Raw genomic sequence first — 25,130 nt, 5'->3', positions numbered from 1 at the left:
AAACAAAAGTCAAAGGGAACAAACAAATTAAGTGGGAGAATTTTTTAAATTTTCCAACCAAAGAGGATAATTCTTTTCCGCTTTTTCCTTTTTGAGTTTATCATGTATCACGTGGGATTGGATCGAAATGTAAAATTAACCATAAAACGTATAATATCGGGGGACAACTTTGAGGATTGGGTACGAATTTAAAATTTTCCAATTTCCCCCAAATTTGGTAGAGAGGGATAAAAACGGAGCATCCGACCCGACTCGCGATGATAGTGACGTGATGACGTGGCATGATTTGTGAGCAAAAAGATCAACGCCAGCTGCTGCCTATATGTGACCCTAACGATCCTCTCTTTCTTCCCCAGCAAAACATCCTCTTCTCAAATTCAGAGCGAAGCGAAAAAAAGAAAAAAAAATTGAATCTGAATTTGCAGATAGAGTGTGTGATTCGGTAACTGATCAAATATGTAAGTTGTAAAAATATTAATTTTGAAGTTTTTGAAATACGCAGAACTGATTTGCGTGACTTCAGTTGAATTCTGATGATTTTTTGTTGTTGTTGTTGTTGTTTGTGTTAGGTCATACGAAGAAGTTGCTGTTGGAGCAATTAGGGATGCTTTAAAGGCTCTAAGAAAGCGGCATTTAGTGGAGGAAGGGGCTCATGCCCCTGCTTTCCTTGCCCTCACGAGGCCTCTCGTTTTGCAGGTCCTTGCCCCCTCTATTCTCCAGTTGCTTTTTTTTTTCTGTTTATATTTTCCTGTTTGGTAATTTGGTTGATTTAAGTTTTGATTGCGCTTGATGAGTGATGACTTTATTGAGTAATGATCATATGTACTGCACTAAGTTTCACAATTTTGTCAAAACTAATGATTTACTACAAAGCCTTTTGTTTTTATTGAACAAAGAGATTGTATGGATGTTGATGATTATATACTTTTCTACATTTAGAATCAGTAAATGAGTTGTCCGACATAGAGTATCTTGGACGTATTCCAATTTGGCATTTTCATTTATGTTTTGTTTGTTTGACAGGAAAATTACAGGTGCATTCCATCTTGGTAGAATTTCATTGAATTTTTTTGCTTATGGCTCATAATTAGGACTGAATTTGAGATCACACATGCTGGCAGCTTATCAGGACCACTGACAAAAACTATCGTACTGTCAGCATTACCAGATCTTTGTTCAATTCATAGTGCTAACTAGATGATAAGACGATAATATGATGTTGGTTCGGCAAAAGTTAGCCATTAACTTGAATTGTGAACTAGCATAGACTGCTAATTTTACAACCTCAACACCGTGAGTGGAGGACTTCAGGGGCGCGGTTTCACCGTGGTTTTCATCTTAACGAGACTCAGTTCCAGAAGATAGAACTTGGTACAATGTGAAACTAGAAAAGAAAATAGAAAAACTCTTGTTGAGTAGATTGTTTACAACATATAAGAGGTCTCCATATATAGGAGCTTTAAGCTAATCAAATAAGGAAAGTTTCTAATTTTTTGTGTTCCTATTTGGTATGACATGATAACAAAAAATGTTTTACATAGCATTCTTGTCGATTCTCTTGACTTCCATTGACTTTCAAGAAAAACATAATTAGTATTCTTGTCGATTCTCTTGACTTCCATTGCCTTTCAAGAAAAACATAATTAGTATTCTTGTCGATTCTCTTGACTTCCATTGACTTTCAAGAAAAACATAATTGTTAAGAATGTTATGTAATATATTTAATATTTCTCTTGACTTTTAACAGTTCATATTTTTAAGTTTTTGCCAGGTGATGAGTCACTTCCCATGCATGATGTAGAATTTAAGTATCGCCCTTAATGTCATGCTTAAGGAATGAGATGCAAGTTAAACTGACCAACTGCAGCTTTCTACGAAGAAATTTTTACAACCATCGAATGTGGAATTTTTCGCACTCTTGCACTTCTCTTCTAGCTATACATTGCTGAAAAACGGTTCTTGTGCTTATGTAGTTCCTATGGTTTTAGGGTTCAGAGTGGAAAGAGAAAGCTGAAAATCTTGAAGTGGAACTTCAGCAATGTTACAAAGCTCAAGCACGACTGTCGGAGCAGCTTGTGGTGGAAGTAGCTGAATCTAGAGCATCAAAATCTTTAGTTCAAGAGAAGGAAAGTATCATTACTGACCTTCAGATCGAGCTAAACCAATCAAGGTGTTATTCTCATCCTCCTAAATCATTGCCATCCTAAATTATACTCTTACCTTTGCCCATAAAAAAACATGAAAAGTAAGAAGAAAAAAAGAAGGGACAGAAATAAAATAACACACTAGGGATTGGTTAGAAATTTTAGTAATATGACATGTTACCAATTGCTGATGCTATTTCAAGCTTCTGAATGAACCTTCATGTTTAAGATTATAACATGTAATCTTAGTTTCTCAATTCAACAAATAATGTTTACTTTGGATGTCATAAGATGAGCTCAGCAAGTTTACTTTGGATGCCCGGATGGTGTGTAACTGCTCTATTACTTTCTTTGATGGGTGTGCTACAGGGATGAATGTTCTCGTTTAACTGAACTTCTCACTGAAAAGACTAAAGCTTTGGAGTTGCTTATGGGTGAGCACCAGGACCTTAAAGCACAACTTGAAGCAATGACTCTGAGAGCAAACAATGCTGAGGCAGAAAATAAAACGCTGGTTGATCGCTGGATGCTGCAGAAGATGCAGGATGCGGAGCGCCTTAACGAGGTATTGAGTAATTCCCACTGCTTATCCTTTGTGTGCTCTCCTATTTGTGGTTCTTTTTTTAACCTCTGATTGTTCATAATAAAATGAGTGTTCATCAGGCCTCGATACTGTAAGAGAGCTAAGATGCATGCTTTTGTTGCAGTAAACTGTGTTTTATTTACTAATGGTATCCCCAATTCAAAAAAACCTTCATTAAGTTAGGGTTGTCATCATGGAGATTTCCCTACACTTGATATAACCCTCAACCTTGTTCTTACTTCCTTCAACTATTGTTCTTGTTGCCCATCCATGTGGCACGTTTTTTTTAAAATTGGTGGTATCTGGGTTAGCTTGTGTGCACTTGAGTATTCCACCAGGTACTTGCTATCTCCCACCAACACAGGTATCGGGTAATTCTGCCCGCCAAGGCTTAGGTAGATGAGAAGAAGTCACCTAATGTTTTTTTATCTCTGCTAGGAAGTGAACTTTGGTCTCCTCTCATTGTCACCCACTTCATTGACCGCTAGCCACACTCCTTGGTCCCATCCATGTGGCACATTCTATTTTTTGAGAGTTCACGATGAAGAACTACCACTAACTTTAGAAGCTTATTTTTTAGTGTAATCTACTGCTTTTGGGATGTGGACAGACGAACGACCTAAAGCTACCCTAGGATAAAGAAGTATCATATTTTATGATCGTTCAAATTGTAATTTCTTGTGGTTTTCTGAATATTCTGAAAGAAAGCACATGCTCAATATTTTACTTTCACTCATACTGGAGTGGCTGGTGGTGATGGATTTCATTTCTGGGGTATCTCCAGTATTTACATTTCATAATGATTTTTTCATGTCAATGACGAGTAAAGTTTCTGAAATCTGGAAATAAACTGCTAGCGAGAATTATTATTGGTTGGTCAACATGTATTTATTCAAGGAATGGTAGACGGTATCTTTGCATTTCTATTGCGAATAGGGCTTAGCAACTGTTTTGCAGTAGTCTGCTAAAACTTTTAATCAAATTAGTCCGCTGCCAAAAATAGGATGCGAGCTCCATCTGTTAACAAGTTATTCTACTGCAAATCTACCTGTAATCTGAACAAAACTCAAATCTTTGACAAGTTGGGCTAATCCGTTGGAACTACCGATGATCATTTTTCCATTTCTCGTAATAGAATAGTATGTTCGGGTAACTACGTTTTCAGTCTGGATTCTTGTATGTTTTACAATGATTTACCTATGGATAGGTTCTCTTGCATTTACTTATTTGTTACCTTTTGTGGTGCTAGGCTAATGCTCTCTATGAAGATATGCTGGATAAGGTCAAGGCCACCAGTATAGAGAAACTTGCTCGTCAACAAGTAGATGGTGTGGTCCGCCAAAGTGAAGATGGTGCAGACTTTTATGCGGAGTCTTCCCTTCCTAGTATATGCAAGCAAAGAATCCCCGCCCATGATGGTGGATGTGCCGCGATTCTTTTTGAGTACAACTCCAGTAAATTGATAAGCAGTGGGCAGGACAGGGCAATTAAAATGTGGGATACTACAAGTGGATCATTAAGCAACAGTCTTTATGGTTCCCTGGGTTCTGTCCTTGATCTTTCCATTACACATGATAACAAACTCATCATAGCAGCAAGTAGTTCAAATAACTTGTATGTGTGGGATGCAAATTCAGGCAGGATACGACATACTCTTACTGGGCATATAGACAAAGTTTGTGCTGTAGATGTAAGCAAATTTTCAAGTCGCTATGTGGTGAGTGCTGCATATGATCGTACCATAAAAGTTTGGGATCTGCAGAAGGGTTACTGTACTAACACTATTATCTTCCACAGTAACTGTAACAGCCTTTCGTTTAGCATGGATGGCCTGACCATTTGTTCCGGTCATGTAGATGGGAGTCTTAGATTATGGGATATTCAGACAGGGAAGCTTCTGAGTGAAGTTGCTGCACATTCACAGGCTATTACATCAGTTTCAGTCTCTCGAAATGGAAATGTAATATTAACCAGCGGGAGAGACAACGTGCACAATCTCTTTGATATTCGTACCCTTGAAATTTGTGGCACTTTCAGAGCGAATGAGAACCGAGTTGCATCTAATTGGAGTCGATCCTGTATCAGTCCAGATGATAGTTATGTTGCTGCTGGTTCTGTTGATGGATCTGTTCATATTTGGTCAGTATCAAACGCTAGAATGGTAAGCACTTTGAAAGAACACACAGCCCCTGTTCTATGTTGTTCATGGAGTGGTCTTGGTAAACCTCTGGCTACCTCGGATAAGAGTGGAATCATATGTATTTGGTCATAGTATCACTTCAAAGTTCGGAATGCTCTAGTGTTTCGAGTAGCGACAAGGTTGTTCAACCGTTATAGATTGCTCAGTAATTCAGCTTTCAGTCCGGATCTTGAGTGTGTCAGTGTTGATTTTAGATGTGAAAGCTCAATTTAAGACATCATATTGACCGTGAAGCCATAAATGGGTATCCTCCATCCGAAGATCATGCCAAAAGGCTGATATTGTAAATACATTAAGCTTCTAAGCTGAAAAAGTAGAAATCTTCAATTGATATTGATTGGAAAGTAGATATTGATTGTGAAAAGTACATTATTCATGGAACAATAAGGTGGCCTTTCGTGGTGATAATTTTCATGTGTATATTTTGTGCTCAGAAGTTTGGCTGTTAAGCTTAAAGTGTTGCTTGTAGTTGGCGTGACAAAATTAGCCCATTCAAATATGATTGGGCGGGTGGGTCAATTTGGACACATCCCAAGCCAATTCATCTAAAAGTTGGGCTGATTTGGGCTAAATACGTTGAAAATAGCACGGGTTGGCCAGTTTTCGGATTGATAATTGAAAAATCGCCAACGTTTACAAAATCATTGAAAAATAGCCACTATTTTGCTGCAACACGGAAAGTTCCAGCATAATATACTGGAGATTGATGTACTTGTGTACGAACTTCCAGCATATTATGCTGGAACTCCAACACACGGAAAGTTCCAGCATAATATACTGGAGATTGGAGCACCTGTGTATGAATTTCCAGGATTATGCTGGAATATTTTCTAGATTTTGAATAGTGTTTTTGTTCAGATTTATCTTTAAATGAAAAGTGGCTAAATTTCGATTACTTTTGAAACTGTGGCTATTTTTCAATTACCACCTATTTTTGAATTTCACCCGGTCCATATTGACCCATAAAAGAACTTGTCAAAATATTCTTATTCAACTTTTTTATAAAGAAAAAACGCTTTATTAGTTTTGTTTGGTGATTAAACAAATTTTAAGAAAATTAACAAACAAATAAAAAGTTTGTTAGAGTTGGGGGTTAGATTATGATCTATTAATTAGCACATTTTAATTTAATCCATCTCAGTCTAAGTAACGTTTGGATGGGTTAATAATTCAGGCCATTTTGATCCGCCAAATTTCAGTCCAATCAACTCATTTGTTGTTTTATCGTAACTAATTCCAGAATTATCTAATAATTAATTTCATTGTATACAGGTAGAATCTAATTATTAAAATATGTAATATTTCTCAAAATTAACTAATAGAGCATCAAAAAATGTTAAACTTACTTAAAAATTGAATATTTTAGCAATTAATGAAGAGTATCGTTCATAACAAAAATGCATTATGATATGTAAAACGTAAGAGTTGAGTCTCTCTAAAAGGAGTACGAATCAAATTGCTGAAGAATCTTTTAGCATCAAAGTTACAAGCTTCTTTCAACTAATTAGGAAGAAAGATGAGTCATAATCACTTAAATTAATGTTTGATGCTGTCATGCAGTTGATTGGATAGAGATAGGATGCAACATGACAGATTGATTATGTTTGAAAGCTTAGAATATAGGCAATTACTGAAAGTTTAAATTCTATATACTTGAGACAAGTGAAAAGTATTTATATAAATTAAGTCGTGATTATAGATAAATTTTAATAATAAGTTATTGATCGTGTAAAAAAATATTTACGCTGTCCGTGCATACAAAATAACAGACATTATACTATCTAGCTATTAGTATCTTTTTGAGAAGCAACACTGACATATATAGATGAGGTGTAACATGTTTACAGGGTGCCGTTGCTTCACAAATTTGCCTAAAAATAACAATGTTAAGCCGCGTACTACTTTATACGCAACAATAGGCATGCAATGCAAGCAAAGTTTTCCTCCTTTCCTCTGTGAGTGTGACCCCTCATTCGCCAGTTTCATCCTCCAGTTTTTGTGCTATTCTTTCCCTCTTAGTTTTCCTTTTCGAAATATGAAAAGTTAGTGGATATAGCCCAAAATAAATTAAAAGGCCTCAAATCCTCAGTTACATGATGTAAACTAACAGAAAATGCACTTGCATTGCATGTTCTACTTAATCATTTATCAAAAATATAATTAAGAATAGTTACAGCCAAGTAAAATAATTAACGCAATAAAACAAATACCTATATTACGCAGACTCTCCATTCTCCAAAATGCGATCCTCCAAAAATTCACTACTTTTAGAGGATTCGACACGCACCCATAGATATATTTGAAGAGTCCAAGCAACATAGAGAAATACTAGTTTGCAGGTAAAGTAACACGTAATGAAGGAAAACTTTCTCCATAGTTTCATATGTCCAATAATAGCGAGCCAAACGCAACCGAGGTTTATATAATCTCTTTTGTTTTGATATGTCGAAATATTCGAATTCTTGTGTTTAATGAGTTTAATTTTATTGAATTAATCGAATTTGAATCTTAATTACTATTTTATTGGTTAAATTATATTTTCAACTATTATTTATATTCTTTTTCCTTATTACATACAGAGCCACATTGTTTTAGTTAAATGAGAAGAAAAAATTTGCTTATAAATTGGTGTAGTGTTGCACAAAGCGTTAGAGGGAGCTGCCACATGGGCTAATTAAAGACATAACTCTTGCCACAAGAAACTATACTTTTTAGCCGACCTTTTCATATTTCCTTCAAGAAAAAGGACTTTTCCAAAAAGAAAATAAATCTCACTAATTTCAGTTATCACATAAAGTAGTTATGGTTACACACATTCTTATTCTCCAAACTTGCTACAAAACGACGAGTCTCTAACAATATAACTAACGTTCGTCATTCGCTTTTAATATCAACACGTTAACTTGTTCAACTTGCAAACTCTTTTTCACCTTTTCTAACATACAGCATAAGCTATTCATAACTGCTCACTGCCTAATTGAGATTTGAGACTCGCATTTCTCTCCTTTATTTGTTAAAAAGTTTTTCGAGTCCGTAAAACCCAAAACCACACTTATAAAATACGTTGCTTGTGTAGGCAAAGTGTGTATACCCATTGCTTCATCTCCATAATTCTACTATCTCGACTTCTTCCTCTATTATTGTTGAGTGTTGCTTATTCCCATAAGGAATCCATCACTTCTTTCATTTATAATCATCATTTGTACCGCTATCTCCTTGAATACTCTTCTATAAAAAGCCTTGTCATAGTCCCTTAATTCCATCTTGAGTCAAGTTTTAAACATGAAGAAATTATTACTACTTCTTTTCGCTTTAGCTTTGGTACTTAGGCTTGGTGAGAGTTTCGATTTCCACGAAAAGGAGTTAGAGACTGAGGAAAAATTGTGGGAGTTGTATGAGAGATGGAGAAGCCATCACACTGTATCGAGGAGCCTTGACGAGAAAGACAAGAGGTTCAATGTGTTCAAGGCTAATGTACACTATGTTCACAACTTCAACAAGAAGGATAAGCCTTATAAGTTGAAACTGAACAAGTTTGCAGACATGACTAACCATGAATTCAGACACCATTATGCTGGTTCCAAGATTAAGCACCACCGTACTTTTCTAGGAGCTTCACGAGCAAATGGAACTTTCATGTATGCTCACGAGGATAGTGTCCCTCCCACTGTTGACTGGAGGAAGAAGGGTGCTGTTACTCCTGTCAAAGACCAAGGCAAATGTGGTAAGAAAGGAGTAACATGTCAATCTTATGTTGTTTTACACTACTCTAGCATAATGACATAGAAAAGGGTAAACAATATATGTTCAAAATATTGTAGCTTATGGAAACTGACCTTTTGCCTGTTCTAGGAAGTTGCTGGGCATTTTCAACTGTGGTCGCAGTAGAGGGGATAAACCAAATCAAAACAAATGAGTTAGTATCTTTATCAGAACAAGAACTTGTCGACTGTGACACTAGTCAAAACCAAGGATGCAATGGAGGGTTGATGGACATGGCATTTGAGTTCATTAAGAAGAAGGGAGGCATCAATACTGAGGAGAACTATCCATACATGGCTGAAGGTGGCGAGTGTGATATTCAAAAGGTAAGATTCTGTTACATCTGTAGGGTGTCAGATCGAACCAGTCTTGTTTCTAATCCACGTGCGTGAATTTTATGGAATTGGCAGAGGAATTCTCCTGTGGTATCAATTGACGGACATGAGGATGTTCCTCCTAATGATGAGGGTTCCCTACTTAAAGCAGTAGCCAACCAGCCTGTTTCTGTAGCTATACAAGCTTCAGGTTCTGACTTCCAGTTCTACTCTGAGGTAAATGATAGACCATTCATCTCAAGTTAAAAAGTTTTTACTAGTCATAAACATTTATGTACTGTAAATATGGCAGGGTGTATTCACTGGAGACTGTGGTACTGAGTTGGACCACGGGGTGGCAATTGTGGGCTATGGCACAACCCTTGACAGAACCAAATACTGGATTGTGAAGAACTCGTGGGGACCTGAATGGGGAGAAAAAGGATACATTAGGATGCAACGCGAAATTGATGCTGAGGAGGGGTTGTGTGGTATAGCAATGCAACCATCTTACCCCATCAAGACTTCATCAAGCAATCCTACAGGGTCTCCTGCAACGGCACCTAAGGATGAACTCTAAGTTACATATTATCCACTCAGCCTCATTTAGTGTCTATTTTAGTCTCTGTGCAAGTAATAGGCAACTACTCATAAGAATGTGTAACATAAGATGCATTTTGTTTCATGGTGTCACATTATAACGTTCTGTAAACTGCATTGGAATATGATTTAATGAACATTTCCTTTCCTGTAACACGCGTTCTTCAAAATAAACAGTTGGTATGTGCACAATTGGGCATATACTTGTTTAATCCAACAAGAGGACCAAAGGAATGGTATTACTATGCTTGATATTGCTTTCAGGCACAAACTTCCTCACTTAGGACTTCAACAAGTTAAGGCACTGGATAAGGAGATATAAAGATCAAGAGGACAATAATTTCCACTCAAAAGACAATACTTGTAAGAAAGATCAAGAACCATTGACATACCATTGGCATATTTATTTAAGAGTAGAAATAAGCAAAGACAAATGCCTAGCCAATTCTTTCATAAGTTCTTTGTGCTACAAAGAATAAGTCAACCGTAGCACCTTATTGGGTCATTGCAGCCCTTTGCAGCTGACTGCTTGGCACCTCTGCCACCACCCTTTTCTAAATATTGTTGGTGATACTCTTCAGCTCTATAAAATCTCTTTGCAGGAAGAATTTCTGTGACAATCTTCTTATCCGTAAATTCCTTCTGCTTAGCTTCCAATGATTCCCTTGCTAGTTGAGCCTGAGCATCGTTATAGTAGTATATTCCTGAGCGGTACTGATTCCCCACATCGTTACCCTAGCAACAGCCATCATCATGAGATCTATATATTGCTCTTTGTGAATGTTAAACTCTAGCTAGACGCAAAAACTCACTCAAGATTACAAAAACATAGTAACTGAAGCCAACTAAAAATAGACAGTGGGTCGAGGATACACGAAAACAACCAGCAATAACACCCCTGTGTGATAGATCCTAAGATAATCATGAGTGTTCAATAATTAAGTCTGCCATGAGGAAATCCTTTCGATAGCTGATGCCCAAGGAAATATAAAACAGAGGAAGAAGGAGGAAGAAACTTAACAATATTTTACTTCTATGTGATCACTACTTGTTTCTGCTAATTTCCCAGTAAAAACTTCCCTTACATCGTTAATAGAATCAGATGGAGTCCTAACTCCTAAGATGTTCTTGCCACATGAAGCTGCCAAGTTAGGTAATGCATTTTACTTATTCAAAAACTCTACGGGACAAAGAAAGAGTATAACCTTGGAGTGTAAATGGTGTGCCGTACGAAAATTGAAGCATCAGTTACAACAGCATGGGATAGAAACTTTTGCTTAACTTTATATAACTAATCCTTGTTTTTTCAATCAACAAAAGCTTCCCGAAACACAATATTATATAATGGTATGAGGATTCACTTGTTTTGATCTAAAAAAAGCAAATGATGATGATGAATTGACTATTTGATTTCTTATCTACGTTAGCAAAATGAATACATAAAACATAATGTACGGCGAAGCTGAGATTTAAATCTTATGAGTTCGGGATTGTACTGCTTTTAATTTAATGGGTTCTACATTAATAATTTGCGCATATTCAATAAATATTTTAGACAAATACAAGATTTGAACAAAAAAAGCTATTGGGTTCGACGGAACCCGCATAGCACACTCTGGCTCCGCTCCGTCAGTCGTCAAACTAAATAACTAAGCACATAGTGAAATCAGATTCAGAGCGACAACTATATAACATTACAATTGTGTACGGTCAAAACCGATTCTCAGTCATAATGGCCGGTCGAGACAATGACGTTTCAATCGAAGGGTATCCACATGACAAGATCGGACGAATTCCGAAGTAGGGACGTCGAGCTTCGCGCTATAAACGACAAAACTCGATATCATTATCGAGCCCGTGTTCGAATCGAACTACGGGGCAATACCGATCGATACGGGCCCCGAATATCGATGTCCCAAGGCAGAACCGAGCTCGAACCAAGACTGGGGGTTCGACCTAACACCGAGCTCGAACCAGTGCCAAGCTCGCAGACAAGAGCCGTTACAACCGCACTGAGGGAGAGAATCTTGGCGAGAATCAAGGAAGAGACAAACCATCATGGGTCCTCCACTATATGCATAATTTTATTATGTTGTTATAGATAAAGCAGCTATCCTCTACTATAAAAAGGGGGATAGACTGTAATAGAGGCAAGTTCTCCAAGATAAATTAAGATTTCATTGTGTTTGTTTTTCTAATTCATTTCAGTCTTCCCGTCCATTATTCCCATTTTATAGCAAAAATACCTGTATTGTCATTTTGTATCAAAGGGATTCGCATACCCTTAGAACCATATCCTTCGTAACCCCCGATGATTTCGATGCCACCAAATCAACAATTGAGGAACTGGAGCAAATCATACTGATCGAACACTGGCCCGAACGAAAGGTATACCTGGGAACGGGTTTGAGCCCCGAACTCAGGAAGAAACTCATTCAATTTCTTATCAATAACATCGACTGTTTTGCCTGGTCCCATTTAGATATAACAGGGATCCCGCCGGACATAACAGCGCACCATATAAGCTTGAACCCTAGGTTCAGACCGATGAAGCAAAAAAGAAGGCCCCAGTCCGAGGAAAAGCACGCATTCATAAAGGACGAGGTAACCAAACTTCTCAAGATAGGGTCCATTCGGGAGGTAAAATACCCCGAATGGTTAGCCAATGTAGTTGTAGTACCTAAAAAAGGAAACAAACTTAGAATGTGTGTGGACTATAAGGATTTGAACAAAGCATTTCCTAAAGATTCCTTTCCACTGCCCAACATCGATCGCATGATCGATGCCACGGCCGGCCACGAGATCCTCACCTTTCTCGACGCCTATTCCGGGTATAATCAAATTCAGATGAACCCGGACGACCGGGAAAAGACTTCATTTGTGACCCGACATGGAACGTATTGTTATAACGTAATGCCCTTCGGGCTAAAAAATGCAAGAGCTACTTATCAACGCCTAGTAAACAGAATGTTCGAAGAACAAATAGGTAAAACAATGGAAGTCTATATTGATGACATGCTAGTTAAGTCCCTGGGCGCAGAGGACCATTTGGCCCATTTGCAGGAAACGTTCGAGATTCTGCGGAAATATAACATGAAGCTCAACCCCGAAAAATGTGCTTTCGAGGTCGGTTCGGGGGGGCATCAGGGCCCTCAAATACATTGAGTTCAGATGCAAGAAAGTCATCTCACAACAATAGGGCTCCAACAGGAAAAATTGTAAGAGCTAAATGGTCAAAATGAACCATGCTCGTATAGATTGGCCCAAACATAAACACATGTGCAATGACTTGAGATTTATTGAGCAACCAGAATTGAGCCTACGGGCTACTTTCATTCCGAGTACGAAATAATCACTCGAATATTAAGACTACGGGCTACTTACATTACTTCGAGTTCGAATCATTCACTCGACTAAGCCTACGGGCTATCTTTATTACGAGTTCGAGCAAACACTCACTCGACCATTGCGCCTACGGGCCACATTATCTCGAGTTCGAAACATTCACTCGACCATTACGCCTACGGGCTACTTACATTACTTCGAGTTCGAATCATTCACTCAACTATTAAGCCTCCGGGATACTGTTATTTCGAGTTCGAGCAAACACTCACTCGACCATTACGCCTACGGGCTACTTACATTATTTCGAGTTCGAATCATTCACTCGACTATTAAGCCTACGAGCTACTGTTATTTCGAGTTCGAGCAAACATTCACTCAACCATTACGCCTACGGGCTACTTACATTACTTCGAGTTCGAATCATTCACTCGACTATTAAGCCTACGGGCTACTGTTATTTCGAGTTCGAGCAAACACTCACTCGACCATTGCGCCTACGGGCCACATTACTTCGAGTTCGAATCATTCACTCGACTAAGCCTACGAGCTATCTTTATTTCGAGTTCGAGCAAACACTCACTCGACCATTGCGCCTACGGGCCACACTATTTTGAGTTCGAAACATTCACTCGACTATTAAGCCTACGGGCTACTGTTATTTCGAGTTCGAACAAGCACCCACCCGACCATTATGCCTACGGGCTACAATATTTCAAGTTCAAAACATTCACTCAACGGCTAATAAGCTACTCTTACTCTGAGTTTACATTAACTCAACCAGTACATTACACCTACGGATTATGTTCGTTCAAAGTTTGAATCATCGACTCAACAAGCAAACCCAGGGGCTACAAATCTGATCGATCAGAGAGATTACAAGGTCAACATTCGATCAAAAGTCTTCACAAAACAAAAACAAGTCGACCTCGTTATACATATATATACAAAAATTGCCTACGTGATTAAATTGCAAACATGAAGAATTAGAAATTAAGCTTCATGGTCGAGCTCTTCCCCGTCCTCAGATCCGATGTTGCTACCATCATCATCAGAGGCCAAGGCCAAGGCTTCCGCTTCGAGCTCTTTTGCCTTTTTTACATCTTCGGTAAGGTCGAAACCTCGAGCGTGTATCTCCTCGAGGGTCTCCCTCCGAGACCTACACTTGGCAAGTTCGGCAACCCAATGAGCTCGAGTATCGGCGGCCTTCGCCGCTTCCCGGGTCTCCATCTGAGCAGCCTCAGCATCAGCCCGATATACAGCAATGGACTTATCCGCCAAGACTTTTGACGACTCAACCTCCGCCTTAGCCTCAGCAAGTCGTGTTTCAAGCTCCTCGATCTTCTTAGCTTGAAAGTTGAACGTCGGCCGATAATAACTTTGTTAAGATGGTTTCTTTTTCCGCTGCCAGGTGGTCGAGGGCCTCCTTCCACCGATTGCATTCAGCTCGGATTTGATCAACTTCTTCTCGAAGTAACCCGATCTTTTCGATCTTTTGCTGCAACTGAGACAACGAAGGGTTAACTTCCACAGTTGAGTCAGACGCATACTTTAACAGAACGAGGCTCACCTGCTTATCGAGCTCGACCCCTTCTTCACGGACCTTAGCCAAATCCGCTTGGAGGTCCTTTATAGCCTCGTCCTTTTGGCTGCAAAGAAGCCGCAGGGCATCTCTCTCACCCGAGACCTTCCGGAGCTCGGCCTCACACTGTTAGCCAGTGGCCTAAGATCGGCTCGAAACCTACTAATGGCCTGCACAGTAAGAAACACGAGTCAAGTATGGAAAAGAACAAAGAAACCAAGTATGGAAGAATCATTACCCGAGTAATGAAACGCTGAGCCTCCTCTAATAAAAGAGAAGCATCACCAATATCAGAACCATCGTCGACTCAAGTAAAACAATCCCTAAAAGGATCCCCTGCACCAGAGCCTTCGCCGATATCGGGAGCCTTCAACTCTCGAGCTTCCTTCAACGCCTCTCCTCAGAAAAAGATGGAAGAGAAGGCGAATGACCCATTGTCATAGCCCCGAGCAAATCACTCGGAGTACTCCGGTCGAGACTCAGGTCTCGGAAACAACCTCGGCAGCCACAGCCGCCATCGACTCGGGAGCTCTGGCAACCTCGATGGCCTCCGTAGATCGGACTACCAAAGCCGAGGAGCTATTTTCTTCTTCTTCTCTCAGTCGATGGACCGAGTCAATCGAAAGGGCAATTACTTTTCTCCTCACCCTTCAAGTTTTGGGCTTGGGATCCTCTGACCGAGAGGAAGCTCTTCGCTTCTTATTTTCCCCCTGTTTAGGGACTTGGGACTTGTTTCCTTCTTCACCGCTCGAAGGCCTCAAAGCGGCATCCCTGGTTACGTCTGCACAAAAGGAAATCGGTAACGAATATAACGCAAAGAATACTTCGAAGGAAACAAAAAGCAAACCTCACCATGGTTCTTGGCCTCCCATCTGCCTTTTGCCAAATCGCGCCAAGCGCGCTCGGCGTAAGAGGAGGTCGAGGCTAACTTCCGAACCCAGTCCTCGAGGTCAGGCACCGCTTGTGGCATCCAAGGGGCAGCTGAACATCAGGGAAGGACATCAGAAAAAATCGGAAAGGGACATGAAAAGTGAACAAAAATCACTTACGGTCAAAATTCCATTCTTCAGGGAACGGCATCTTCTCCTCCGGAATGAGATCACGGGTCTTCACTCGAATATAACGACACATCCAACCCCGATCCTTATCTTCATCGATTCTCGACATCAAAGCCTTCGATGCCCGACGATGGAGTCTGATTAGCCCTCGAAAGATCTAAGGCCGATACAGTCGTATAAGGTGGTTCAGAGAAAAATCCAACCCCCCGGCTTTGATAGAGAATAAACGCAACAAGATCACTATACGCCATAGAGAGGGATGAATTTGGCCAAGGGTGACATGATACCTTTTGCAGAAATCAATAATCACCGGGTCGACGGGTCTCAGTGTGAACGGATAAGTATAAACACTTAAAAACCCCTCCACGTAAGTGGTAACACTCTCATCGGAAGATGGAATTTGCAACACGACCTCAGAACCCCAATTGCAGTCTTTTCGGACGGCCTCGAGGTGATCCTCCGTTATGGAGCACATATACATCGATACGTGTTCACATCGACCCGGAACGGAGGAAGGATTCTCCACCTTAAAATCGATCTTCAAAGTGCACGGGCCAGGAACATAGTTATGAACTGACGGCTCCACCGGCGCCTTATCATCAGACGGTCGTGAGGAAGAAGCTTTCTCCTTCTGAGGTACGGTTTTGGAAGTTTTCGCCATTGATATGAAAGGAAAGAGTGCAAAAGGAAGGTGAAGAAATAGACAGCACCAAAATTCTGGTATGGGCGGCCCCGTAGCAGCGAAATAGAGAGGATAGATAAGAAAGTTTGAAAGAAGAGAAGGCGCAAAAGTGGTAAAGGTTGTATGGAAAGACTATTTATAGACTAAGGCATGACGGTTCGGTATCAGCGGTGGCCGACCACCATCTGACACACATTAAATGCTTCGGTAAAACCGAGTCGATGGGACAGTTATCACATACGTCAAGATGGGGTTCGATAGAAACGTCAGCATAAATTTGATCGAGCCGCAGGGAAATCATATCGTTCCTCGCCACATCCTTTTCGAGAAACGAGTGGACTATCTGTGTACGGTCAAAACCGATTCTCAGTCATAATGGCCGGTCGAGACAATGACGTTTCAATCGAAGGGTATCCACATGACAAGCTCGGACGAATTTCGAAGTAAGGACGTCGAGCTTCGCGCTATAAACGGCAAAACTCGATATCATTATCGAGCCCGTGTTCGAATCGAACTACGGGGCAACACCGATCGATACGGGCCCCGAATATCGATGCCCAAGGCAGAACTGAACTCGAACCAAGACTGGGGGTTCGACCTAACACCGAGCTCGAGCCAGTGCCAAGCTCGCAGACAAGAGCCGTTACAACCGCACCGAGGGAGAGAATCTTGGCGAGAATCAAGGAAGAGACAAATCATCATGGGTCCTCCACTATATGCATTATTTTATTATGTTGTTATAGATAAAGCAGCTATCCTCTACTATAAAAAGGGATAGACTGCAATAGAGGCAAGTTCTCCAAGATACATTAAGATTTCATTGTGCTTGTTTTTCTAATTCATTTCAGTCTTCCCGTCCATCATTCTCATTTTATGGCAAAAATACTTGTATTGTCATTTTGTATCAAAGGGATTCGCATACCCTTAGAACCATATCTAAATTTAACGTTATCCGATTTTTCGGGTAAACAACAACTAAGGATCATGCAAAGTTACCTAAATTGTATATTCTCTTCGTAGTACAAACACAGTAACATTATTTAATTATGATTACCAGGTAGCATCAATTATTTGAACTAAAATTTGGAACGAATTAAAAAGAAAAGTAGGTTTTGAGATGAAGGAATTTGATACCTGGCGATTTAGAGTGGTGGGATCATGACGACTCCAAAAGAGAGAAAGCAGATTGGTATATGGGCAGACATTCGGGTCAAACTGGATCCGAATCACCTCTGCATGGTCGGTGGTACCGGAGCAAACGAGCTTGTAATTTGGGTCGTGGACATGGCCCTGAGAGTAGCCTACCTCCGTCTTCACTACTCCTTCGACCCTCTGGAATGCCAATTCCACTCCCCAGAAGCAGCCTGCTGCAAACTGGGCAAATACCAGACCCGGATTATCCGGGTTGTTCAGATCCGGATCCAGTGCTGGGTTGGTTGACCTGCTGCTACCCTCTTCTTTAGAAGCCATTGCTCAATTGTCTTGTTCCTCGTATCTTTAAAACATTAGACATTTGTTTATATAGATAAGACATTAAACTGAACCTGGTCATATAGTCAGTTTAGATGCATTATTATATTACCCGTTTAAATTTCCTTTGAAATTTTTTTTATATACAACTTGCAATTTTCATTCATCTTAAATCGGTTGACCGAGAGCATAAATTTAAGTTTAGTAAATAGGACTATATGTCACTTAACTAGGATATAACTTGTTTTAGAAAATTTCACAAATATAATTTATTACAACTTTCTAAGTTTTTAATTAGATTATTAAGTTCATAAACTCCGAAAATTGCTCCCCTAAACATGGGATAATGGTACAAACAAATTATTAAGTGGTCAGTTACAAATTATCTAATTTTTTTAGACTCCTATAATATCTCAACCATCACTGTATTAATCATTAATCTATATTATTATAAAAATATGAATACAATGTCGGTTTATAAAAATAATTTTATAATATTAAATATAATAATTCATAATAAAATGACATAGCCGGAATTCTAGATATTAACTTTATAATCCTATTAGGTTTAGGACATAATACTATATGTTAGGAATCCTACATGATTACCTTTAGAAATCATATTAGTATAATTACTTTCGGGTTGTCTAATTCGTATAAAATTGAACAAGTAAATATCTTTAGTAATGTTATCCTATTATTTTTAGGATATACTTCTTAAAAATTTTTATTACTAATTTAATTTGAAAACGTATTATAATATCCTATTACAAATTTAATTTGAGAATGTATTACATTGTCCAAATTCATTTAGAAAAAGGAGAGCCTATATTACTATAAAAGCATAAATACAATATTAATATACCAAAATAGCCCTAAAATATTAAACAGAAGAACTCATAGGGAAAGAACATAACTGCAATAACCTATTTTTTGGACTACAATATCTTCTATCTAATTTTAATATTTATGTTTTTAAAATTAATAAAATTTGTCTATTAAATTCTTATTAAAAATATGTAGGAAGGTTTAATAAAATCAATTTCATAAGAATTCTCCGTATTGGCAATATATCACCACTTCATAATGTCTAATACCAAGAAAAATAAAAGTAATATTAAATGGGATGCATAAAGAGTTGAAATTGAGAAAAAGAATACCCCCACGATAATATATTTTTATATTATTTGAACTATTTTCCTACTCAAATAATATTTTTAATCAATTTTTCGTGTAATATTAAAAAATACTCAATTATTAAACAACAACTAAGAAAATATTTACGAATATAAATGTGTGAGAAAGAGAAAACAATGGTTGGTAAGAGTCAATACAACTAATGATTCTACAGACATAAAGATCTAAAAGTGAAATGTCATATCAATCTTTTACTCTTTGAAAATAAAATTTATGGTGGATAAAATTATAATTAAGATTAAATATTCAAAACAAGAGATGAACTAATATTAAGATCTGAATCAACATAGAATAAATTATTTTTTATGTTAAAACCAAATAATTAAATCTTTTAATTAATTATTTAGCAAGAGAATCCAATTCATTTATTTTTTAAATTTATCATATGAGTAAAATTCTTATTCAAGTTAAAAAATAATCTTAGGGTACATAAATTCATTCCATAAAACAGCGTTAGAATACAAAGTAAAAATGTTAGTATATTATTAAGAATCAAATATAAGTGTTTGAGGAAGCATAATCAAAGTTAAATCCTAAACAAGAACAAACTTTTAAGACTATATTATAAAGAGTCGACTCTACTATAACGGAATTATTCTTTGTAGATGCCTCCGGCGGAATCGAAATAATATTTCTATGTCATGCATTACTTGTAAATATTATATCAAGAGGCATGAAATTATTAGCAATAATAGCAAGTGGTGTACCAACAACAATTTTATTGTGAGGCCGCCCGCTTTAGATTAGATATGCCTTTTCAAATAACTTAAAAAGCCATCACAAATATATCAAAGCAGAGCAATGGTGCTGAATTTATAAGGAAAGCATAATATGGGATGAAACACTTATGGCCAAATGTCAAACGATCGAAATAATTGCCCGGAGTTCTAGAGATATATTGGATATTAATAAATTGTTTGGTGAAAAATTAATGGTTTGGGAGGTAATTTATGTCAAGTACTACCAGTAGTTCCAAAATTGACAAAAGCAGAGACTGTAAAAGCTAGCTTGCCAAAGTTATACTTCTGGCCTCAAATTAAAAAGATTCAACTCACAAGAAATATAAAGTAAGAACAGATCCAGTATTCAGTGCCTTCTTGCTTCATGTCGGAAAGGAAGAAGAATATCCAATAAAAGATGATTTGGTTCTTCATGAATACTTGGTTATCAATCCCAATGGTAATAGTAGTGCATTTAATAAGAGAAATATTTATATCATTAGATTAAAACGCAATTTGCGCAAATCGCATGATATAATTAAAAAGATATCTTAGCTAGCAGAAATGAAAATGTTGATCAACTAAAAAAAGATTTATTGCAAAATTGTATAGTAAAAAAAATGTTTTTCTGTTTTTGACTCAACTAAAAAAGATACCAATAATTGCTATCAAGAAGAATAGTTAAATACTTTAATACCAAATGGCCTTCTACCATACATGTTTGTTGTCAAGTTTATTATTTCTTACGTATGTTAGTGTCACCGTATATATAATAGACTAAGTTAAAATTGATCTTCCATTGTATATAGGTTGATTTTGAAGAATATATGCCCGTCATGCTACTGAAAAATTTAAATACGCCGAATAGCCTATGTAATAACACACATGTGGTATATAGAAGTTTTGACAATAACGTCATACATGCAAAAATTATGATACCGGTCAATGTGCTTTTAAGTATATTCTTATCCCTGAATTCAACTTTCTTCTTTCGAAACTAAGGAATATCCTTTTAAATTAGTGTGAAAATAATTTTTAGTATGTTTATGTTTTGCAAATATAATAAATAAAGAACAAGGACAAACATCCTAAATATTGGACTATATTTACCGTAGTATGTTTTCTTGCACGAACAACTGTATGTTGCACTTTCAAGAGGGATATCAAGATCGACAACAAGAGTTCTGGATAAGGCAGAGCAACCAAAGCATTAGGAGGAAACATACACAAAAAAATATTGTCCACAAAGAAGGGTTCGTTAAGATACCATTACATTAAATACTTTTAAACTATAATACATAATTATCTAACTAACATGACAAAATTGATCATTTGTCTAAGTTTTGATGATGTCCTTTTATTTTAAATTCATGTATTATGCTAATGTAATAATATTTTTCGGCATTTAGATGATTGTTATATTATTATACATAAAATTTCTCTCATTAATTAAATTTTATTGTTCGTTCATATAAATAAATATTTTAATCATCACGTGCCATTATGCACGTTCATAGATACTAGGTAAAGGCTATCAATGCATGCCTGTTACGCGGCGCCTTCCTGAAGTTCCTTGGAAGGGCGACGTAAGGCTAAGCAACCGATGTCAGTGCGGTTGCTATGCGCCAACTGAGGCCCTCGCCGTACGCTAGACTAGACTGTCAGTGCCGTACGGGAAAGCCAATGTCGTGAGCAATTGAGCAGCAGAAAATGAGCAACTGATGATGAAAGCTGATGATTATATTGATGATGATGAAAGCTATTACAAGATGAAATGCGGTGTCGGAGGGGAGAGACACCAGTACAGAGAATTGTTTGAATGCTTGAATGTTTGAATGCTTTGGTCCCCCTTAATAATGCTTAAAAAAATAAATCAAAGTTACATGAGTTGACCTAAGAAAGCTGTAGAAGCACACTGAAAATGAATGAAGTAAAACTACTCTATAATTACAATGAAAAGGACTTAGTCTTCTATGGAAGCAAGTCCGATGGCAGCAACTTTGTCTTGAGCAGCAGGATCTGCGCGCGTATTGCTGTGGGCGCGTGCGGCACTATTTGGATCTGCCAGCGGCTGGGCGCTGGTGCTTGGCATTGGATCTGCGCGCGGGGCACTGTCTGGGTGTGCGGCGCTGATGGCAACAGGATGATTTGTGCGCGCGACATTGTCGGTACGCGCGACACTGATGGCATTGGCCAGCCGCTGGGCGCTGGCATTGATTATCGGTGGGGCGACAGAGGCGCATGCTCGCTTGTCACTTGGCGCTGCCGAGACCACGGGGCCGACCGTGGCGCTAGGCGTTGGGAGGCTTGCCGGGACGCCACGGGGCGCGTCCAAGGGGTCATGGGTCGATGATGGAAAGCAGCCCATGACATTCTCCCCCACCTGAGTTGGCGACGTCCTCGGAGCCTTACCTGCAGGATGATGATGGTTGGTCAGGCTCTTGATGGCTGGGAGGTCTGTTCCCCTCGGTGCTGTGAGATGTCTTTCTGAATGATCTTCCATGCATTTCTGAAGTGGCCTGAGGCGGCTGACATGGAAGACTGGATGGATTTTCCACCAGGCTGGTGTGTTCAGCTGGTATGTGGATTTCCCGATGCGCCTTTCAATGGAAAAAGTCCCGATGTAGCTTGGCAATAGGCGAGGATCTTGGGTCCTCTTTGCAAACAAGTTCCGCCTCGGGGTTTTTACCATCACTTTGTCCCCTGCTTGATGTTGGGCAAAGTGACGGTTTTGTTCGGCATGCCTCGTTGCCCTGTCTTGGGCCCTGACAAGATAGCTCCGCACTATCTTCAAAGTTTGTTCCCATTCTGTAGAGAAACTGGCAGCTCGATGAGATGATGGTATGGTTGGTGCATTCACATTATGTGGGAGTAGCGGTTGTTGTCCGGTAACAATTTCAAAAGCGCTTTTTTTTGTATGGGCGCACTTTTGTGAATTGAAACACAGCTGAGCAGCATCCAGAAGCTTCACCCAATGTGTTTGTGACCCGGTAGCAAATTGGCGGAGATATTCCTCTAGCATATCATTGAACCGGTCTGTTTGATCATGTGTTTGCTGATGATGATGGTTTGAGTTGTAACTCAATTTGGATCCGAGGCAACTGAAGAGTTGGGTCCAAAACTTGCTAGTGAAGCGTGGGTCACAGTCACTGATGATGTTGCTGGGCATACCCCAATGTTTGACAACATGGGAGAAGAAGAGTCGAGCTGTTTCTTCTGCCGACATGTTCTGTGGGGCTGCGATGAAGGTAGCATACTTGGAAAACAGGTCTACTACCACCATGATGGTTGCATGATTTCCGACCTTGGGTAATCCTGTGATGAAATTCAGGGAAATGCTTTCCCAAGGTCTCTGTGGGACAGGTAGCGGCTCCAAGAGTCCCGCTTGTGCTGGGTGATCCGACTTGTCCTTTGGGAATGCTTGACAAGTCTTCACACATTGAGGGCGCCATGAGCTGTTGGACCCCGATGATGTGATGCTTGTTTGATGATGTTGAGGGCAGCCGGAACTGTGGGTTCAGGTCTGTTGATTCCCTCCTTAAACTGCATGGCCGTGATGTTTCCAGCGGCCATCTTCTTGGATATGCACGGTATGGTATGGGATTTGGCCCCGTTGTCTCCCATCATTAGGAGCATGTTGGCATATGGTACCGGGATGGTGTTGGTCTGCCTGAGGAATTCCAATCCCACTATCAGTTCGAAGTCATCGATGATAGCTATGCGTAGGTCGAGTATTCCCTTGTATGGGCCAAGCTGGATTGGCGCTTCTTTGGCTATTCCACTCACTTGCTGAGATGGACTGTTGATAGCCTTGACAGGACCCTTGCATTTTTGCACTGCTAGACCGAGGCATTGCACCTGAGTTGAGGCCAGGTAGTTGTGGCTAGCACCCGTGTCTATCAATGCCCGAATAGGTCTGCCGTTTACTTTCATGTCAACGAACATTAAGGTCCTCTTTTGTGATGTGGGAGGCCTCTCGTCCGCCTTTCCTTTCCCTTTCTTGTCGATTGGGAATGCCTTCTTCTTGGGGTTGCCAGTGCTGGTTCCCGCCAAGGTGTCATGAATGGAGCCGACAAATACGTTGAAGGCACCTACTTGATCGGCGCCGTCTGAGTTGTCGATATCTGTCTCGTCATCGTCAACAGTTTGTTAAGCATTGACTTGTGTATTGGGGCATTGATTGTTCCAATGTTCCCCGCCGCAATGACGGCATTCTGATGGGGGCTTTCTCCCCTGATGATTGTTGACTGATGCAGTAGTGTTACTGCTTGAGAAAGGAGTCTTGGATTTGGATGTACCTCGATCTCCTCCGTTTCTGTTGGGGCCACCGTTGCTAGGTTGGCTCCCGTTGTATCCCCCTCGGACAGGCGGCTGGGGCCTATCCTTCTGAGTTTCCAACTGATAATCCCCAAGGCACTCTGCAGCTTGAATGGCCTTGGGCAGGGTATCTACCCGTTGTCTTTGCAGTTCCATACGAGCATGAGGTTTCAAACCTTCTATGAATGCGAACAGTTTGTCTTTGTCCCCCATATCCCGTATGTTTAGCATGAGTGCGGAGAATTCACGCACGTAGTCCCGCACCGACCTGGTGTGGCGGAGTTCACGCAGCTTTCTTCGTGCATTGTATTCCACATTTTCGGGGAAGAACTGCAGGCGTATGGCGGCCTTCAGTTCTGCCCATGTCTGGAGAGTATCCTCACCGGCCCTGATGGCTTCGTATTTGACTCGCCACCAGAGTTTTGCATCGCCTTGAAGATACATGCCAGCAGTTGCTACCTTTTTGGATTCTTCCAAATGTCCAACGGCATCGAAGTATTGTTCGATGTCGAAGATGAAATTTTTCACTTCTTTAGCATCCCGGGCTCCGTTGTATGGCTTGGGCTCCGGAATTTTTAACTTTTGTGGAGTGGGGCCAATGTTCATGGCACCCCTGATGTGGTTTTCGCCTCCTTTGAGCAGGCTTTGTAGTGCAGCATTGACAACATTGAGCTGGCCTGTCAAGTTGTCTATGGTTTGCTGCATGACTGTCAGTCTGTCTACCTCTAGTTCCCGATGGGCTAAATCCTCAGCACGCTCCTGTTGGAGGTCCTCGAATTGGCCATGAATTTTGGTTGCCTCGACGGCAGCCGTTTGTCGGTCTTCCTCAGAGTCTTGACTGATGTTTGCTATGTCATTTTCGGCCTGCCGCATTCTGCGGTCCAGGTCGTCCAACCTTTGCACTAGGCTGGTTTTTAGATCAGGCAACGTATCCACGATGGGCCGTAATGCGTCAACCGTCTCTTCTAGGGTCGTGATGCGATCCCCGTGATTCACCATGGTCAGAAATGGTGATGATGATGCCAATGAGTTCCCTCGTCCGATGTCGAGCCTAGGCTCTGATACCAACTGTTACGCGGCGCCTTCCTGAGGTTCCTTGGAAGGGCGACGTAAGGCTAAGCAACCGATGTCAGTGCGGTTGCTATGCGCCAACTGAGGCC

The 25,130-nt window shown here is 39.8% G+C and overlaps 3 protein-coding genes and 1 long non-coding RNA gene across 4 annotated transcripts; 2 read left to right on the top strand and 2 right to left on the bottom strand.

The window, feature by feature from the left end:
- The first annotated feature begins 166 nt into the window (after positions 1 to 166).
- LOC104091046 (autophagy-related protein 16) lies at positions 167 to 5,335 on the top strand. The gene is made up of 5 exons (XM_009596299.4): positions 167 to 458; positions 570 to 696; positions 1,989 to 2,170; positions 2,514 to 2,709; positions 3,977 to 5,335. Coding segments are annotated over exons 1-5 (1,530 nt in total). The 5' UTR covers positions 167 to 456; the 3' UTR covers positions 5,000 to 5,335.
- Positions 5,336 to 7,969: 2,634 nt separating this feature from the next.
- LOC104091047 (vignain) lies at positions 7,970 to 9,757 on the top strand. Its single transcript, XM_009596300.4, has 4 exons — positions 7,970 to 8,651; positions 8,780 to 9,015; positions 9,100 to 9,240; positions 9,317 to 9,757. Exons 1-4 carry the CDS (start codon positions 8,210 to 8,212, stop codon positions 9,581 to 9,583), a joined length of 1,086 nt encoding a protein of 361 aa, XP_009594595.2. The 5' UTR covers positions 7,970 to 8,209; the 3' UTR covers positions 9,584 to 9,757.
- A 165-nt stretch (positions 9,758 to 9,922) lies between these two features.
- On the bottom strand, positions 9,923 to 17,794 carry LOC104106547 (peptide methionine sulfoxide reductase-like). The gene is made up of 2 exons (XM_070197431.1): positions 17,402 to 17,794; positions 9,923 to 10,338 (listed from the first exon to the last, which is right to left on the bottom strand). The coding sequence occupies exons 1-2, from the start codon at positions 17,735 to 17,737 to the stop codon at positions 10,084 to 10,086; spliced, it is 591 nt and encodes a 196-aa protein (XP_070053532.1). The 5' UTR covers positions 17,738 to 17,794; the 3' UTR covers positions 9,923 to 10,083.
- LOC138907149 (uncharacterized) lies at positions 13,680 to 17,395 on the bottom strand. Its single transcript, XR_011414907.1, has 2 exons — positions 14,516 to 17,395; positions 13,680 to 14,449 (listed from the first exon to the last, which is right to left on the bottom strand). It is a non-coding gene; the product is annotated as an uncharacterized lncRNA (long non-coding RNA).
- Positions 17,795 to 25,130: the final 7,336 nt, after the last annotated feature.

Source organism: Nicotiana tomentosiformis, chromosome 3 (genome assembly GCF_000390325.3).
Source record: "Nicotiana tomentosiformis chromosome 3, ASM39032v3, whole genome shotgun sequence".
In the NCBI taxonomy this organism is placed as follows: domain Eukaryota; kingdom Viridiplantae; phylum Streptophyta; class Magnoliopsida; order Solanales; family Solanaceae; genus Nicotiana; species Nicotiana tomentosiformis.
The sequence above is the reverse complement of the archived record's forward strand: the minus strand, read 5'-3'. Positions and strand labels throughout refer to the sequence as shown.

What these genes read in the sequence shown, in the direction of transcription:
- LOC104091046 (XM_009596299.4), top strand. An exon ending in CGAGGCCTCTCGTTTTGCAG is followed by an intron (nt 697 to 1,988) that starts GTCCTTGCCCCC and finishes CTATGGTTTTAG; the next exon opens with GGTTCAGAGTGGAAAGAGAA. An exon ending in ATCGAGCTAAACCAATCAAG is followed by an intron (nt 2,171 to 2,513) that starts GTGTTATTCTCA and finishes GGTGTGCTACAG; the next exon opens with GGATGAATGTTCTCGTTTAA.
- LOC104091047 (XM_009596300.4), top strand. Translation starts at nt 8,210, where the DNA reads ATGAAGAAATTATTACTACTTCTTTTCGCTTTAGCTTTGGTACTTAGG. An exon ending in CAAAGACCAAGGCAAATGTG is followed by an intron (nt 8,652 to 8,779) that starts GTAAGAAAGGAG and finishes TGCCTGTTCTAG; the next exon opens with GAAGTTGCTGGGCATTTTCA. An exon ending in GCGAGTGTGATATTCAAAAG is followed by an intron (nt 9,016 to 9,099) that starts GTAAGATTCTGT and finishes TGGAATTGGCAG; the next exon opens with AGGAATTCTCCTGTGGTATC.
- LOC104106547 (XM_070197431.1), bottom strand. Translation starts at nt 17,737, where the DNA reads ATGGCTTCTAAAGAAGAGGGTAGCAGCAGGTCAACCAACCCAGCACTG. An exon ending in CCACCACTCTAAATCGCCAG is followed by an intron (nt 10,339 to 17,401) that starts GTATCAAATTCC and finishes GGCTGTTGCTAG; the next exon opens with GGTAACGATGTGGGGAATCA.